At 41.2% G+C, this 19,424-nt stretch overlaps 1 protein-coding gene across 1 annotated transcript in view; it reads right to left on the bottom strand.

Annotated features, from left to right (window-relative positions):
* KCNK1 (potassium two pore domain channel subfamily K member 1) overlaps positions 1-14,652 on the bottom strand; it is a 34,249-nt gene extending 19,597 nt beyond the window's left edge. The window contains exon 1 of the mRNA XM_027896655.1: positions 14,135-14,652. Coding sequence (XP_027752456.1) covers positions 14,135-14,489 — 355 coding nt within the window. The 5' untranslated portion in view covers positions 14,490-14,652. The remainder of the gene's footprint in view (positions 1-14,134) is intronic.
* Between the last annotated feature and the right edge of the window lie 4,772 nt (positions 14,653-19,424).

The following is a 19,424-nucleotide window of genomic DNA, read 5'->3' as shown; positions in this document are numbered from 1 at the left end:
AGAACTGAGCATGAAAACAGTGAATGAAGCTTGTATTGTGGGCAGTAAGGAATTATAACACAACATTAAAAAATTAGGCCATTTCATGCTGTGGAGTTAAAATCAAATCTGTAAGCAGCATCTTCGCATAAAAATGCAGCTTCATGTGAAAGAAAGCGTTATCTACTAGAGGCAGCAGGGGAACAGAAATATTTACATCTAATCTTGTTATCGATTTGACATGTGGAACTCAGGGAAATTACTAGCATCAGCTGTCTTGTTTGGCAGAGGAAGACACATAGTCCTTCCCTATCTTTGTAAGATATTTCAATATTCCATATGTAAATCAATCAGACATGATAATGCATTTGCAAGTGAATAAATCCTATTATTGTCTTCTGTTTTAATACCTATTCTCAGTAACATGAAGAATTCAACAGCACGCAAAGCAAAACAGAAGCAGAACAGACAGTAAAAAAAATCACTAAAGCAACTAATAAAAATGCACAGAACTGAAGTGCAACACACTCCACTTTTACAAACAGCATATTCATAGAATCACAGAATCAGCTGGGTTGGAAAGAAGCTCTGAGATCAAGTCCAACCCTTGATCCACTACCACTGTGGTTATTAGACCATGGCACTAAGTGCCACATCCAGTCTCATCTTAAAAACCTCCAGGGATGGATAATCCACCACTTCCCCGGGCAGCCCGTTCCACTGCCTGATTAATCTCCCTGTAAAGAATTTCTTCCTAATATCCAACCTAAACCTCCCCTGGCAGAGCTTAAGACCATGCCCTCTTGTCTTACTGATAGTTGCCTGGGAGAAGAGACCGACCCCCACCTGGCTACAATCTCCTCTCAGGTAGTTGTAGAGAGTGATGAGGTCACCCCTGAGCCTCCTCCAGATTAAACAACCCCATCTCCCTCAGCCTCTCCTGAAAGGACTATATTCCATCTGGAATAGTAATTTCTAACTTAAAAACAATAGTTAAGATAGATTAGGAGACAATATTTACACAAGGGCCAAAGTGAGATAGTTTGAAAGATGCGATGGCTTACTCTAAACTCTCAGTCACAGTCCTAAATATGAGGCTTGATGATGTTCTGCCATCTGAATACAGCCCACCTGAATATAATCACAATTTCAAGCTCAAAATAGAACATGAATTTGCAAAACTCAGTGGGGAAATACTTCAACTCTTGTGAGAACTAGTTTACTGAACTATAAACAAACTTTATAGATACACTAGTCATATTCAATCATTCACATGTTTAGGGCAGCCCACACAGCAAATACTAATTGCAGGAAACATAAACTTGATTTGTTACACTGGAATCAGGATACCCAGGATAATCACAACTGTATATCCTACCAAGAAATAAAGGGAAAAGAAAAGAACAGCACTGTAGTTGCACATACTATTTATGTTCACAATCAGATGAAATGTAGAGGATTTTGTTTATCTAGAAGTTATTTAGAAATAAATAAGGATGTAGCATTTAAGGTAAAATACATATACAAGACATTTAGCCAGCAAAAAAGACACACACAGAGCAACTTTAATACAGTGTTTGAAAACCACACAGTATCTCTTTAGTTTTATGGCAATTTGTTTTAAAACAATGAACCTCTCTTCAGTTTGTTAGAAAAATGTCTCTTGGTGGGATAGCTGACAATTCCAGAAAGTCTTACAACTATAGGATGATTTTCCTAGTGAAAATATATAATTCTAATATCTCAGGATGGAATAAGACAGCCCTGCATAAAACAAAAGCAGGCAACATTAAATCAGTATGACAATCAATCAAAAAATACTCCAGCTCTCCAGTCACAATTCTGTACCCACCATGTCAGTAAAAGACCATCAAAACTGACCAATGATTTTGGGTCCCATTTCCTTAAATCCCTTTCTAGTAAGGCAGCACACATATCAAAAATGCTTACCAAGACTGAATCACACTGAGGTTTCATGTTCAACACCTCCTGCTTACATTTGCAAACCATAAACAACATGAAAAAGCCTGGATTGATATGACCTGTGACTCTATAAGGAAAACAGGATGCTGTATATGGTGTCTCTCAGACTTCAATAAAAGGGAAGAGGAATGTAAAATTGGTGGTAATTGCAAGATAAGATTCATCAATGAGCCTGGGCAGCAATGTGTAAATTGATAGTTAACACAACTTGACAAGGGATAGATTTCTTTGCAAGTGTCAGGTCCTATGAATGCATCCAGTTTCTTGTAATTTTTGAATTATCAGAATTTGTAAACTAGTTACAGTGGTATGACTGCATTACTTCCTCATAAACTTCAAAGACAATGCAATTTATCACATAACACTAGTTACCCAGCAGGAAAAAATAAGGTTCCCTTTGAGATGTGTGCACCTGGGATGCATGGGATAAAAACATTTTAGTGGTGACATCTACATTAACAAAGCTCTTAAGTTCTTTAGCTTTGCTAGCTGACACTTTAATCCTGCTTGAAATAATGCTCCTTTACAAAGGACAGGCAGCAATTGTCAGATACATTATCATTACAGGAAACATGTTCTTAGGTTGCCAGCTCCTATCTGTTGTTAATTTGTCCGTACATTTTTGACTCTTCCTGTGTTTTCCCAAGTTGCTACATGAAACACCTAACCTAAACCCAGAGTTACTGCTAGGAAAAAAATTGCTCTGTGTATCTACCCCCTTTTGCATTGGTTGCAGTTTACCTGTATGCAATAACTCAGAGCAAACTAATCCACCAGGAAATGAATGTTTCTTCCAGTCTGACAAACTGACTTGGCTTACTGTTGTGGTTCAGCTGGCAACAGACCTAGCACAGGGTTGGACCACAGGTGAGAATCAGGAATCCAAGACATCTTCCTACCGCTGGCAAAGCTGTTAGGTAGGCTCTGCCCATTTTGTTTTACAACACCCTGAGCAAACATTTAACAGGCAAAGAAAGGCATCCAACATACTAAAGCAGAGCAAATACTGCCTTCTTCTCAAAAAGGCTACTCATGTATTTGGTCAGTTACGTGGGCTGTATTAACTGGCGTGTAGTTCATTTGCTACGCAGAGTACACAACTGAACAATTCCCTAGAAGGGAGAGGCAATATTTCTGGAATCTACACTGAAGGAAAGATACAGAAATGTGCATTGCACACTTTGATATAGCTTCAGTAATTCCTTATTCAAGTAGCTGCAATTTTCTCTAATATTGCTGAGCAGAAAAACTATTACCAAAGGAAAAGAAAAAAGAACATCCAAAGCAAGAAAATAAAAGCATGCTGAAGTGCCCCCGCAGGATAGGAAATCAGCTTATTGTATGGGAACACTGCCTAGCAGCAGGAGTGGAGAACTGCAAGAAAAAATTCACAAGCTCCTATTCTCAGCCATACTGATGGTTCACACATGACCTTTCGCCACTGTTTGTCTGAGTTTACCCTTTTGTAAAATACATACGGAAATGTCACTGTAATATCACAAGATGCAGAACTTACAAGAAGTGCACTAATCAGTAAAGCAGTTTCTGGTATGCACATGCTTCAAGATCTTCAGATAAAGTGTTCCAGAAATGTGAAAGATTATCACCATCTTTCTCATGACATCTAAGGACGTGGAATAATGCAAGGCTAAAACCTGGAGTTCAAACATCTGTTTGAGATGTTGAGAGAGCTTCTATCTTTTGCTTTGGCTGAGATTCATGACTAGTAAGAACTCCTAGTGTAAATGACATTCTCCTTGAAGCAGCGTACAAAATCCTGTCAGGAGGATGTTGCCCCAGAAAACCTGACCTGAACATTCAGCTGGCTTCACTAGGTACCTACAGCTGATATGACTGAATAAAGATAAAAACTTATCATTGCACTATAGCAATGCATAACATCTTCAGTAATAAACTAAGGCCGAAATCTAAGGTCTGAGATCAGCCTTAGATTTCCTATTTTCTTATCAAGGTGAATTTTTGATTCACACAATGCAGTATCATGTAGCGTTCATGGTTCTTTGATTGCCCAACCAGAGTTGCAGCAGTGGACCACAAGCCAGGTTGGATTTTTCAACAGATGTATGAATGCACAAAAGTAAATTAAACAACCTCTTATCCTCACATCAGAGAGTTTCATTGCTAATTTCATTGCTAAATACTAATCATTCAAATTATTTACAGCATTTTGTGTTACTTTCTGTGCACCACTTACAGTTTACAGTAGCTAGGACTTTCAAATAGTAAAACAATTATAAATCTTTGAGCCTTATCAATTTTTGCTATGGTGCTAAGTCAGCATTCCAATACTTATCAAAAATATAGCCATGAGGGCCATAAAGTTATAGAATTGTTAAGTTTGGAAAAAAACTCTAAGATAAGATCATCAAGTCCAACCATCAATATATGTTATGTCTATAAATAAGTAACAAGACAGGCTGTGAACTGTTTAAAATTTAATTGTCCATTAGTAAATCATACAGCCTAGAGCTTCCAAAACTCTACAAAGAGATAGAAGTTCTTTAGAGTTTTCTCATTTCCTTTAGGCTGTAGGCTTCAAAGGGAAAGGTCTGTGTTATTCTTATACAGCACACAGTTGGGAAAATAGCTACTTCAAATAATATAAAGAGCAGAGATACCAAGGCCTTCTCACATTAATCTTAAATACAAGCAATTTTTAGGGCTCTTTCCCCCTTTTGTGAAGGGAGATGTATAAGCTTCTATAATGAAGTCCCTGTGAGTTAAACAACCAAGCTATTTAAGTTTTTAGCAGATCTCTGGACATGTTGCTACTTCCTGAACACAAGGGGTATTTCTCCATTTCAGCTTTCTTTAAAGCCACATACAGTATGATTTCAGCCTATCAGGGAGGAGGTGAAATCAGATCCTGTGTTTGCATTTGGTGACTCTAAAGTAATGTCCCACTTTTCAAACTATCTTGTAAACAAAGGAGGATACCTACTCTAGTTTGCCTTTGGACTTTGGCACTAATACTGCACATTGCAATGTCTAAGCCTGCCAATCACATTTTAAAAGCTTGACCGAGTAAAATATGTGTTCATAGTATGTCAAGTAGTTTCAAAATAACACAGAAAGTAATAGACCAAGTGTCACTTAACAGAAAATTCAGTACAGATTTTAAAATTAAATCATACGCAAGTCCCATTCTGCTGAGCGCTGCATCATTTGAGGTCCCCTGAAAGATCACCGTTGCCTCCTAATGCTGAGAAATCTTCTCACACTTGTAGTTTTAGTATGTATTTCATAGAATCATAGAATGGTTTGGGTTGGAAGGGACCTCAAATACCATCTCGCTCCAACCCACCCCGCCATGGGCAGGGACACCTTACACTAAACCAGGTTGCTCAAAGTCCCATCTAACCCAGCCTTGAATGCTTATAGGGATGGGGCAGCCACAACTTCTCTGGGCAACCTGTGCCAGTGCCTCACCACCCTCACAGCAAAGAATCTCTTCCTAATATTCAACCTAAACCTACCCTCTTTCAGTTTAAAGCTATTCCCCCTTGTCCTATCATTACATGTCCTTATAAAAAGGCCCTCTCTAACTTTCTTATGGGTTCCCTTCAGGTACTGGAATAGGCCATTCCAGAACCTTCACTTCTCAAGGCGGAACAATCCCAATTCTCTCAGCCTTCTCTCATAAGCAAGGTGCTCCTAAAAGCATTTTCAGTAAAGTTGAGCAAAGGATTCCTTTTACAGTCATTTCAACACACTACAATTAGCAATATCATACAGCCACTACTACACAGAAAATAAGTCACAAAATCCAATCGTAACAACAGTCTGGACTCAGAATTTTTAGGAGAAAGACAGAATACTGCTGGTAAAGTTTCTCCCAGCAAATAGTATGAAACTTTGTCAGAGGGCATAGCCTCACTTTCTCACACATAAACAGAGCAGTACTCAAAAGGCTGGGTTGGCTTGTTCTACTGGCAAAACCTGTTTCCCAGCCCAACCTCCTTCCTTAGGGAATTCCGCCTAAGTGATCTCCCTGCTTTCCCATTGGCATTTCCCCAGTTCCTCAAAGATGATGTGATAACTTCCGAAGCTGCTTAAACAACTGGTACAGAATCAGTTTAGAGTCTAGACTATGGTAGTACTTAGGAAGCATCAGTTAGTAAACATTCGGGGTCTGGTGACAGCTGGGGTTTTACTTTGATTCATATGTGCTTTTCCTTCAAGGAAGTTCACGTACTCTCTTTTCAGAGATGAATGTGTATCTTTTTCTTTCCAAAGGAAAGAAAATCCATATGTTCTTCCAAGAGGCACTCTGACACTTTCCTGATGCACAGTCACTTGAAATGCTTTGCTTCATTCACTTCTTTAAGTTCCGCTCTTAACCAGGACCACATTGCTGTTTTGTCCTCACAAGAATCTGTTTCAGCTAAGTTCTTCAGTGAAAAAAGTGAACTGACACATTTCTCACAGGTCCTCTGGGTCACATCTATAACTACACTAGGTCTTCAGTTGAATTTTGTACAAACATCATAACTCTCAAGCAGCTGATGTCAGAACCAGAGGGACAGTAGGAATTCAGTTAGCTAATTCCTGAGAAACTTCTTATTGCTATTCTTTAATCCTAAAGACATCCAAACTGTCATAGGAGTCCTAACTTTTCTCAAATTGCTAAAATTCCACTTCTGCATATGCCAAAAAAATAATTTGGTCTTCATACGGTTTCAAAGCAGCTTGCAGCCTACTTTATAATTAACCTGGAGGAGTGGTTAAAGTAGACATTTCTCCATAGATTATGATGTTTCTGTATCCAAAAAAAACTCTACAGATTATTAAAATGATGATGCATTGGGCCAAAGTGAAACAAAGAAAGAACAAAACCAGCCAACAAATAAATGAAAACAGGAGAAACAACAGATTTAAAAGAAGACTTCTTTTAAATTACATTCAGATAAAAGTGAAAATCCTGCTAAACAATAGTCAGGAATTGATTGTTAAGTTTCAGAAGTCCCGCTCTGAGAATGTACGTGATTTTTAGCTTGGTATTTGGTTTGTAGATGTCACTAGAATAATAATAATGGCCAGTCTCTTCGCGAACGAAGAACCGGGGAAGGTCTTTCCACCTTCCAGCCTGCGCATTGGATTTTTTTAGGTGAGACACAGTGTGCGCGGAACTGAGCCCACCCTTTAATCCTGAGGTTCATCTGCCGGGGCCAAGCACGCTTGGACAGTGGCAGCGAGGTCCTCAGGACGTAGATGGATTGCCTTATGGGCTAACGAGCTCCATCTGCCCGGGTCACTAGAATAGTCACCAAAATTTCAGCATTACAAAAGGATTAAAATAGAAAATATTTAATGAAAGGTAATTTGGGGGCAGATGACTCTCTTTCTTTCAATAAAGATGTAAATATCATAGAATAAAATCAGAGTAGTGATTAGAAATAATAACAGAGCAACAGGAGACCATGTAATTCATCTACGACAAACAGCAAATAATTGCAACACAGCTAAATTAAGAAAAAACAGAGAAATAGTAAAAGTAAACATTTACAATAAAAACAGTCAATTAATAAGGCCAAGGCAGAACACCAGTAACTGATCCCAGTTATACTCTGTGTATCACACTAAGTTCAATGGACTTGTTTCGTGATTACACTTTATTTATTTTGGGGGGAGGGATAGAGGGTGTTTGCGTTTCAGCACAGGAAGGATTACCCTAGGCCTAACACAGAAGGACTGCTGAGGCAGCAGCTGCAGCCCTTCACCTGTTGAGAGCTGCTGGGAGAGCTCCTCATCACTGATTAAATTTAGCAAGGCAAATGGAACCACATGACAAAGAATTGAGGACAGATTTTGTAAGAAAGACATTCCATCCATGAACAGCCAGCACTGCTCTAAACATGCTATTCCATGCCATATCCCGTTTCTGCCAGGAGATGGTTTTTACTCCTCATTGCCCGTAAACCACAAATATTGGATTAGAGTGACTCTTGACATCCTTTGTTACAGCAAGTGCAAGCAGGATTTTGGCACAGCTGATTGCTGCAGTCCCATGAGAAACCAGGAACTACCACCCTGCCTGGAACACAAGACATGACAGACCCAGATTTCCTCCCTCTATTGCTTGCTTCAATGGAGAAAACAAGACCTTTGTCCTGGGCACACAAGAGATAAAGTGACCAATCTGTAACTGTCAGCTCTGGCAACTGAGTGGCTTGCGTCCTGAAGCACAGAGCCTAATATCCTTCCTAAAAAGTTTATATCATTGCTTTTGACACATACAGGTTTTTGGTTTGTGTTTTTTGGTGCATTTGCTAGGTTTTGCTTTGTGTTTTTTGTGGATTCATTGATTGGTTTGGGTTTTTTCTTAACTTAAGCCCCTATTTTTATGTTTGTTCTTTTTTTTTTTTTTTTTTTTTTTTTTTTTTTTTTTTTTTTTTTTTTTTTTTTTTTTTTTTTAATACTTCATTGAACATTCCCCTGATTTTTGTTGTAAGGCAGAGATAACAAAAGCATCCAATCTACTTTCTCTGTATTAGCTCATACATACTCATCTTCTTTTACAACCTCCCCAGATGTAGTAGTCTTTTAGTCTCCTCTTCCTAAAAACAGCTAGAAAACCCTGGTTCAAATCCTTGTCCTGAAAATAACATTAAGTCAAACTCAGTTGAAACCTCCCACATCTCAGAAGCCAGCATCTTAACCCTGGGGCCAGATTGAAATATGACAGAAGCAAGTCCGGTGCTGCTCCATGGAGTATAAAATAAAGGAATTCTCCCTGAGAAGAAAGCAGGCACTCAGGCAGACAGAATGACTCCTTGACTTCGTGTTTATACTGCTTAATACAAGTGGTTCCAGGACAGTCTGCTGATCTATCTGGAGGCCAACAGCCTCGGGGACAGTAGCTGTGACTACCCTGTCCCAGAACATCCTGTAGCCTTCAAACACTTGGCTTCAGATCCAAACACTGGCTTACTCAATGTAGTCCTTCTTCTCTGGCATCTTTCTCAACGTATCTTACCATCCTTTGATTTCCTTTGATTTTCTTAGAAGTACTCCAATATAAAAACCACTCTGTTGCAGGACTGAGCACAACTTTGCTTTGCCTTTGAGATCATCCACAGCAAATTACCTTTTCCTGTAGATGTTGTTTTCAAGCCATAAACAACTCTTGAAAGAGAAACAAAGTTCCCAGAGCTTGGCATCCTTACCCTGGTGAATAGCTGCCATTCATCACACCAATTTAAATAATCTATCAAAGAAAAAGTACAATGAAGCCTCAGTTTTCTGCTGGAGTCAGGAGTGAGACCAATCTGAGTTTAATCCATCACAAAGTTTCTATATTTTCATATAAGAAGCAATGGAGAATCTTATGACTGGTCTCTAGACATACATTTGATATGAATTATGAAATGTATTTATTCGATGTGTATTAATGAGATACTACAGGCATCACCAGGGACACAGCCCACATATTCTGACAGCAGCAACATAAAATATGCATTTTACATTGAATTCAAGTATGAGACAAAAAAAAAAAAAATCTGCTTTCCATAAAGCCCCTGTGAACTATCCTCTTCCTATTTAAGTCAAATTCACATTTTTCCATAAGGCTTGAGAGACCCAGGTAGTTTCATCTATCTGAGAGTTCTACTGTAAGAGACTACATCTTATGATGTCTTTGCAATGCTCCATTGTGATGCTTTCATGGCACTACCTCATATTCCATGGATTTGTTAAGATCTGTAGTGAACTTTCCTTTGCAGTATGTCCACTTACTCCAGCACAACACCACAGTAACAGCCTGTTACTTTTCAGAAATAAAGGCACAGTTAATTTTCTCTGGCAAGTCATCAGCAGCAATGCTTATGAGAGTCAGACCTAACAGAATTCCTTATGAATCAAATGATATATGCATTAACTCCTCATACTGCTTGCTGGTAAGACTCCTATAAGTTATTTAACATGAATGCAAAACTTACCCTGAAAACCATGTTGCTTCTTTATTAGCCCTTAAACCAAGCACTTTTAAACTAACAGCCACTGTCAGCATTTATCTACAACTACTGCGTACTCTCTTCAGAACACAGCAAGCAGAAACCTGAATTGAGTACATCATGGATCTTGGGGGACATTCCTCGCAGTGGAGCACAATACACTCATCCTCAGCACCAACAATGAAACCGGTACAAGCCAAATTCTGGAGAAGATGCTGCTTTGCATGAACCATCCTGCAGACAATTATTACACTTCGGAAGTGGCTGAATACTAACAGTTCTCTTCTCTTACTGTCTTGACTATTGTGTCTCAGAGGAATGACCACCTAACCTTAATCAAAAGATTTAAAACATGCACTGCCATCACAGAAGATGCAACTTCTCACCCTTCCTCTGCAAATCCCTAAATTAGGACAAGCCTATCCTAGCTTCCTTCTAATGGGTATCTTGCCAACCCTATCACAACAGAGAAGGATCTTTCTCAGCATCCTTCTGGTATGCAAATATTAAGTGAGATCTACAGCCACGTTTGTGTTTCAGATGAAGGCAAAAACACTCAAAGCTGGACAGTCAGAATAAGACTTATGGTCTGTTTGCGTAAAGTGCCATGGGACATCCTTGCATTGAGAAGACTCTTTACAAAAACAAACATAAAAATACAGGGCACAAGTTCCTGTATCAGCATCTCCTATCCTTCTATATCTATTTTTCTTCAAAAAAAGAAGTCACTGTACTCTTCATATCTTGCAACACAGCCAATACTAACCAATATCAATTTCTTCAATTACTTCATTCTGCTTACAATTCATGTAGTGCAGTATTTCCATATTGCACCAATATGGGATAAGAACTTAGACATTGCCAAGAGTAGTGAAAACACCACCCAGAAGAGTACAAAAAATTACTTGATTTTTATTGTTAGAAATAAAAGACATTAGTACAGATGGCCCCACAAAAAAAGCCAACCAGAAAGAACTGCGTCAGCACGATGATTTCTAACACTGAGACAAGCGACAACTATAGATATGTATAAGGTCATAATCACAGAGAGTTTCCAAGACAGACATTATTTAAATGCCCACAGTTGTATAGTCTTAGTGTTTATGTTGTCAATTATTAACAACCTAATTGTTTTCTCTTACACATGGCTTGTATGGCCTTCTGTGTGACTGCTTAAGTTGTGTAGGGAGGAATAGAGTTCTTAGAAGAGAAACCTGCTGCCCGTCACTTCTACAGTCTGCTGAAGCCTTAACACCAGCCCATTTCACTGCCCTTTGTTTGCCCGTCCTTCAGGCAGCTTGTGACAGTCCTGTGACAGCCCATGTGTGCAGCAACACAAACTGCTTTCAAGTAACAACTTGCCTTTACTGTGTTTATTCTGCAAACTCCCTCCATTTATGATTTTTTTCCAAATTCTTAATTGACTTTATCACTTTCTTCAAGGATTTTCTCTAGTGAGTAAGAAGCCAAAGAATATAATAAGGACAGGAAGGAACAAGTGAAGTCAGGGATGCTATATTTAAACACTTTCCCTACACGTTTTATATAGAAAACTAAAAGGCTATGAAAGAAGCCTTGTCCTCTGTGCAAGGGGTAGGTGTGCATTTTTTACATGATGAATGACAAATTCAGTCAGCTGAACATATGGAACATCCTGGTGCTCCCTGCAATTTCACTTATGCACAAGAAGCAACCCTCAGTTGGTACCACCAGTACCAGAGTTCTCTTTTCTGCTTTTGTTCTTACTGTACTTGGTAAAGGGAGGGCATTTCAGGTGCACAGTTTGTAATAGTACAGCATTTTTTGAATGTTCAAACACTTCTGAACAGCTGTTTGAAGTGACCAGGCAGGTTCTACTGCTTGTCTTCCGCTTTCATGGCCATTTCAAGAGTCTTGAAATACTTCTCACACAGGTGCAGAGATAATTAGGAGGGAAAAAAAGTACCTCCCCAGAAACCTGCAGGCTCTGGGGAGAATTTGAATAAGTGTTGGTCATACTATATTGATCTGGATTTATCCTTGTCTACCTTGTACAAGTTATTTATATTAGATAGGAATCAAGTGCAGCCAAAGACTATACATAATAGAAGAAACGGACAGATCTTGTTAAAAAGGGCATAACGCAAAGGACTATTAGACATAGAAGGAAGTACCACCATTTGATCTATAATATTGACCTATTGCATCAATGATGACTAGATGAACTTTAGTTTATGAAACTGACAGAAATAAGGCTAACTCATGCATTTCAGACCTCTGTCTTTTCTGAGGATATGCTGTTTAAGTGGAGTTCTCTACTAGGTTCTCCATTTGGACAACAGTACCTTGTATCTTCTTTTCTTGTAGGGCCTCTACGATCAAGTCAGCCACACATGCAGGGCCAGGTTATGCCTTGCCCTCAAGCAGATGAGCAGTGGGGAAGAGATATCCCTGCCTGAACTGCATTACTGAATTTCAACACATTCAAACATGCAGCTGTGTATTATAAGGCAGTACTAAGGTGTTACGAACTCAGTCCCACCCCCACTGTCCTCATTGTGAACATTTTTTGATTGATTCATCTCTGAAATCAATATTGCCAGATTTAAAAATAATAAACTGCAGGGATTGTGTATTGGATTTGTCTGGTTAAAAAAAAAAAAAAAAAAAGAGAGTTACATGCAGTACGCTGTGTAAGAACGAATAGAAAAGCAGGACCTTTCTCAATACCTTTTTCTTTTAAAACAGTGGGTTACTATATAATAGAAAAAAATAATTTGAATACAAAAATAGCTCTTGGACAAAATAATTTACATTTTATAGTACCAGCCAGTGTAACTGATTAGGAATGAAAACAAGAATCATAAGGTCAACTCAGCACCTTAAGTTTAAAGTGCTTTACAGTTTTACTGAAAGGAAAAAAATAAAAGGAAAGTAAAAATTTGAGTGCTGAAGTATTATCACAATTCCATGTTTTTTCCACTCACAGTATTACTGTATGTTGATTAATGTTTACAAATTTATTCACTGAGAGCATTTAATTGTTACAAGCATGTCACTTTCTTCACAGAAACTTTAACTCTAGTTATTAAGATGCAGAGGGGGAGGTGTTGCATGAACACCCATAACCCTGGTTTACTTTTTACAAACACAACCTCCTTATAACAAGCAGACACACTAATCTCTAGACTCAATGACAACTATTTATAGCAATATTTACACGACAAGCGTTGCCTGTTTGAAATCAGTTAGGAAGCACCAAAAAAGATCAAGTAACCAAATTATTAAAGGACATTATTAATATATTTTGATTACATTTCCCATAATAGAAGGAGTGTTAACTCGGGGGCAGGGAAGGGAAAAAAAAAAAAAAGAAACAGTGCATCTTTTATAGTAGTATCAATGTACTGCCAAGACTCAAAGCCCTCTGGTTGGACAAATTTTAGGGTGATTCTTTTAACGCTTTTCTTATTCGACAAGCCTTTGTTATTTATTTCAGTGAGCCGCATTCAAATCACCAGAGCCCAGCTTCCCAGCACAAACGCCTCCACTCATCCTTTAGGAGAAGTCTGTCCACTATGCTCTTATGTGAAACCCGACTGCTGTAAAAATAGGTGTCTATAAAAACTATAGTCAGATGAATGTTTCCTCAAGCTTTTCAAGACACCACTGAAAACTGCTATTTGGAAGAAAATAAGCATTATCATTCAGTTATTTACATGCAAACGTTAAATGGAAATTGACAGTAAAATATAAAACTTAAGTTTAACTTCATCAGTAGGCTCCGGTTAGCAGTTTCCCCCTCTCCCCCCAACTCAGCCTGAAAGAAACACACAGGAGACACCCCTAAAAGAAGTTAAAAGTTCAAAGAAAGAGATGGGCACGATTTCAAGGGGGGGGGGGGGGGGGGATCTGACAACTTGACTCTTAACGCTGAACTAGGGCGGGTTTCAAATACTGGTGATGCATCCTACATAAAACATGCCTCTCACACGCGAGAGTCTGGGAAGTAACGATTCCTGGGGAGCCCAAGCGCCGCCGCCCCCCGCACGCCCAGGGCCGGAGGTCGCACCGTCCCCGAGGCCCTGGACGTGCGGGGGCCGGCGGGCCTCGGCCCCCCTCCCACAGCCCCGGCTGCCCCCAAACCAGCCCCTCCATCTCCGCGGCGGCCCTGAGGGGGTCCGGGCCTCCCCGGAAGGCCTCCGGTGCCTTCCCCTTACCCGTGGTGGAGAGGACGGTGCTGGCGAAGAAGAGGGAGGAGGTGAAGTCCCAGTTCCAGTTTCCCGAGGCGTTGCTGAGCACCGAGACGCCGTAGTTGCTGGCCTCCAGCACCCGCATCAGGAACTGCTCCAGCTGCTGCTCTGAGAGGCAGGCGTGCTCCTCCAGGAAGCGCTGCTTCAGCTTGCCCAGCTCCTGGCGCAGCAGGTCCTCGTAGGGCAGCTCCACCGAGGAGAAGACCACGGCGCCGAACACCAGGTAGAGCAGGTAGCCCAGCACCAGCAGGGCGAAGCACCAGGCGGAGCGGTGCTGCTCCACCAGCCGCACGCAGGAACTGCCCGCCAGCGACTGCAGCATCTTCCCGAGCCGGGGCCGGCTTCGCCCCGGGCCGGGCCGGGATGCCGAGGGGTAGCGGGGGTCGAGGGACAAGAGGGAAGGGAAGGAGGAGCGCGGCCGGCGCCTGCCCCCTGTGCGGCCGCTGGCTGACTTTGGAGGCGCGGAGCGGCGCTGATGTGGCGCTCACGTGGCCGCGCGGCGCAGGTACCGCGGCAGAGGGAGGGAGGGAGGGAGAGAGGCAGGCAGGGAGGGAGAGAGAGAGGCAGGCAGGGAGGGAGGGAGGGAGGGAGGCAGGGCCTCCTGCTGCTGATGCTGCTCCTGCCGCCGCCGCCAGCCGCCCGGTCCCGCCGGCTCACACGCCCCACGCCTCCGCCGCCGGCTGCCAGGGCTCCGGCGCTTTCTCTCTTTTCTGTTCCTTGTCACCGAGTAACGCGTGGGGAGCGCGGGGGATCCCCCGCTGGCGCTCAGCGAAGCCGATCCGGAGCCCCCCGGCCCCGCGCTGCAGTGGCGGTTTATTCTCAATTCCTCACTAAGTGTCTGGAGATTTCTTTGCCTCGCTGCACCCCGCCCCCTACAGTAAGAAACCCCCCAAACAAGCAATTCCTTCCACTACTGAGTTGTTTTATTATTACTATTTATTTATTCATTCACGTTTCAAAGCAGAATAAGGTGACGCAGTGTGAAGCAGGAGGCTGAATTTCATTCGTTTCAGGACGTGATGAGTTCAAGGAGAAATTCAGATGTGAGGCATCACTGTCCTCCCTCAGGTCCATAACCTCAAAAAGGGGCCTTTTTGGGGGTGCGGTTCAAACTAGCTGACCTCCAGCAACTCTCCATAGAAGCGAAAGGAATCTTTCCTCCTGTGCTGGGTTCCTGGAGACACTTTTTAATGTGAAGTGCCCAGCTAGCGCTCAAAGCAGCATCCAGGATGAATACAAAGGCACTGTGCAGCCATCGTGCTGTATAGTCACAGCCAGAGATCTGTGCAAGTTTCACTTTGAATGCTTCTTTCTTCATCCATCTCAAACTCTGGCCAGCAACCACACAGTTAACTTACCAGATGAAGTTCCCCACCAGATGAAAAGGATCAGTGAAAATTATAGCTTCCTAAAGTAACCCTTAGGGTGAATAAAAGCAGCTTCTGGTAAAGGGGTGAGAGGAAATTCCCAAGTCACATCCCGCAAGGTTCTGCCAGTTCCCATTTATCTCTCAGCTGATGGCAATCTATACTACAGTCACAAAGTAGTAGCTTGTAAATTAGAACCCTACTAGGGCTGAGCGAATGAGTTTGGACAGAGTAAATAAAATCCAGCAACCTATCTTAAGCTCTGAGGTACCCCTCTAAGCTGTAAGGGCTACCATGGCAAAAGAAGAGAAAAATGAAAGGCACAAAATAATGTTTCATGCTCGACAAACAGTGTGTCAACATTTCCTATTATACGACAGCTACATGAAACTGTGGGATTAATCTGGTCTGCCCAAACAGCTCATCCAGTTCCTGGTCCATTCCCCGTTGCAGCTATAGCTGAGCCATTCCAGGGACTTAAACACAGCCCACACTCCCCCCAGCTTGTTTCATGATCAGAATGTAAATATGTTCATACATGCGAAAAGCAGCTGCTCGAATGCTTGGTCAGCAGTGCACTTGGGGGATGTGGCAGGTACATCCGAGACAGGCCGAGCAGGCAGACTCTCGATGCCGTGCCGGGAGCACACACGTGCTGGCCTACACGTGTCTATGCATCATACAGCTGGGGAGTGGGCACCATGGACACTTGGGTGTTTTAGTAGGCAGGTAGAGTTTTCCCCCATGGCTGAACTCCTCGACTGTTGCAAGGTGAATGTAGAAACTGTAGCACCCAACAGAAGTGCAGCACAATTAAATTAGGGCGAGGGCTTGAAATGAGCAGCGGAAGAAGATCCATGCTGTATATCCAGAAGTTAATTGATAAAAGGATAGACAGAGGCAGAGATGTCACGTCCCTACTCCACCACTTTAGCACCTTTCATCAGCATCAGTGTATTTTTGTAATATAAACCAGTGATGTGTAGGAAAAAGGCAATCTCAGTCAATAGCAATAAAAATTGATTATACTGTCTGAGAGTGTAATGCAGGCAAGCTTTGGAAGGAAATATTCCAAACAAATGTTTGATTGCATTGCACTAAGGCAGCATGAATTTAAACACTGTTACAGAAAAAGAGGTCAGGAAACCTCATTAACTGATTTGGTATGCTTAACCAACTCCATCCAATTACTTAGTCACTTGTCCCCTCAAATTCCAAATGACTGAGTACCTCTATATCTAATAGAAAAAACATTTAAAACAGTAGGTATGACATACTGGGATCCATTTTGATCAAATATACTCAGTTTTCCAGCTACAGTAGGTTTCATAATACAATTTTTAATTTATGGCAACATCTGGTAGGTACAGTTGCATTCCTGATAGAGAATGGTCATGTCTTTGCTATAAAACAGTATTTTCCCAACCTTCAAGCCAAATATTTGTTTAAAGGTTAGAAAATGTTTGCCTAAGAACAAACACACCTCTCTTCAGTGGTCATAGGAAACTGTGGCTGGGTAGCTGAACAGTTTTATTTACCAGCCTCCTTCAGTTTTCCATTTTTATGAATCAATCATTCTCCATTTTTAGAAGCCTCTCCTACTTAGAGGCTTGCTAGGCTTGAGAGAAAAGAGGAGTCTGCTGAACAGAGCCTGCACTACTCTTATAACTTGATTTTTCCCCACACAGTTTTTTGGAGGCATGGGCTGAGGGAAACAATGGCAGAGCATCACAGCTGTGTCACCAAAGCATTCACTTTCTTGCTTCCAAAGCAAACATCTAAACAGTCTGAGCTTTAGCCACCATTATTAATGTTCATGTTTTAACTCAAAGCCTTTAATATACCTGGTAATTTAATTACAGATTTCTTTGGGATAGGTGTGCAGAAAGGTGTCTTAATATTCAGTTTTCTGACTTTAAGTGAATGTATTTACCATGATAATATCATATCTAAATGTAATTACATCATTCCAGTTTCATTCTAGAGTATGCTATAACTGTTTTCACATTGTTTTGCTTGTCAAGTATCAGGCTAATCAAGTGTATTGAATTCAGTGTTATGTACTGTATAACAGAAAGTCCCAACATGCTTCAGCAGGGAGTGACTGAAGTTGTGGAGCAGGCTCTTACAGAACAGTCTTTTCCCAGCAGAAGTTTCACACTACTGTGATCATCCCTCTCACCAAAACATGAATCCAGTTTATTAATAAAGTGTACCACAGTTGTCACATCATTCATCCACCATGAATGATGAGCTACGCTCAGTGGCTGCTGGAGAAGTCCAGCTGCAAGCAGAGTGAAGAAACCTTCTGTTGGTAGATACTGGTGCTCTCTATTGCACAACTCCCCTCTGAGCTACAGAAAATGCAAGTACAGGTTGGCTGTCTACAAAGGTAGAAGAGAAGGCAGACACTCTAATCCACCATAGAACTGAGACAGAAACCACAGTTGTCCCTTGGGGTGCTAGAAAACCACAGAGAAAGTTATTAGTCTCTCTAACTCTGCTGCTTGGGGACATAGGGCAACTCCCCTATCACATCCCTGGGATAGCAGCTTCTGTAGCGTAGTCCAGAGGCTGAGAAAACCCTCTCTTGTACATAAGAAGTGTAAGGCCCTCTGACGACTGTGTAAATCACAAACATCTTCTGTTAGGAGAAGCGAAATTGAAGTAAAAAGGGTTTGTGTTCATGGCAAGTCTGTTTTCTTCTGAGATTTTTGGTTAACTAAAAGAATCTTTTTTACTGACACATTTCCAATAAAATACTGGATGGCTTGAAACACCAGAAGACAAGGAGATGGTGGCTAGAGGAAGAGGACAGCCTGGTGGCAGACAGTGACCAGAGAGGGGGACCACTGTACTCTAGTCTTCTGTCCAGTGAATGAAAATGAAAACAGATAAAAATAGTAGCTTCGGTGAAAAGCAAGAATAGCTCACAGCGGTGCTTCGTTGCCCAGAGACTAGCCTATGCTGAGTGGCATATGCCAAAGAGGAGATTTGACACTGGGTTTCTGCTGCTGTAATCACTGAGCTCTAGTCTGTGAGCAGGAATGAGTCTGAGGAAAAGGGAAACACCCATGTTTAGCAGTGTTACTAATATCAAGACTGTAAAATATTTTCAGCTCTAAAAGAAACCCTGAAAGTGACTCATATACACAGGAAGTTTCCAGCTGACTGAAAGGATTATTTATTTTCTTTTTTTTTTTTTTTTCTCCCAAATGAGAAGCCTCATGGCCAAATCACAAACGCTTTTACATCAGTCTTGGAAGAAAATGACCTTCCTCTTACTATGTTGAAGAGCCGTAAATCCCAAGAAGGTGGGTAAATAAAATCAGTTACCAGGCAATACTTGTCCTGACAAACCTGTTCTGCTCTGGCATACCTACAGCATGAGCTCACAGTACAGAGAACAGAGGAGGTGGTGTTGAGGAACAGTGGGATGAACCAGGATAGTGTGGGAGGCAATAAACAGTTATGTGGGTAGAACATGAGCCAGTATCAAAGCTGTGTCACCCGGACAGCTGAATATTAAATAGCAATAGGGAACTAATTGGTCCTTCAGTCTGACTGATCAATCCTAAACTATGGGTACATGAAGAAAGATAGCCATAAATGTAAGATTCTCTGAATTCACTTCCATTAATGCTTCTGCCACATTTAACTGTTCCACTGAATATTTTTTAAAATGAAACTGAGGAGAAGTAGAATCCTTCAAGATTTGCTTTATCTGTTAAGTGAAGGCTGGAACGTAATACATTTCCTGTTATATAAATAAATATATTTGAGCAATTGTTTCTGAACACTCAATTTGTGAGCTTTTCAAAAGTTAACATAAAGTTGGCTACTAGCTCTGATTGAATGTCATGGTCCTGTGGGCAGGCAGGATGTGAAGT

This window comes from Empidonax traillii, unplaced genomic scaffold, assembly GCF_003031625.1.
Source record: "Empidonax traillii isolate 1590-97213 ecotype Southwest subspecies unplaced genomic scaffold, ASM303162v1 scaffold507:size695108, whole genome shotgun sequence".
Taxonomy (NCBI): Eukaryota; Metazoa; Chordata; class Aves; order Passeriformes; family Tyrannidae; genus Empidonax; species Empidonax traillii.
The sequence above is the reverse complement of the archived record's forward strand: the minus strand, read 5'-3'. Positions and strand labels throughout refer to the sequence as shown.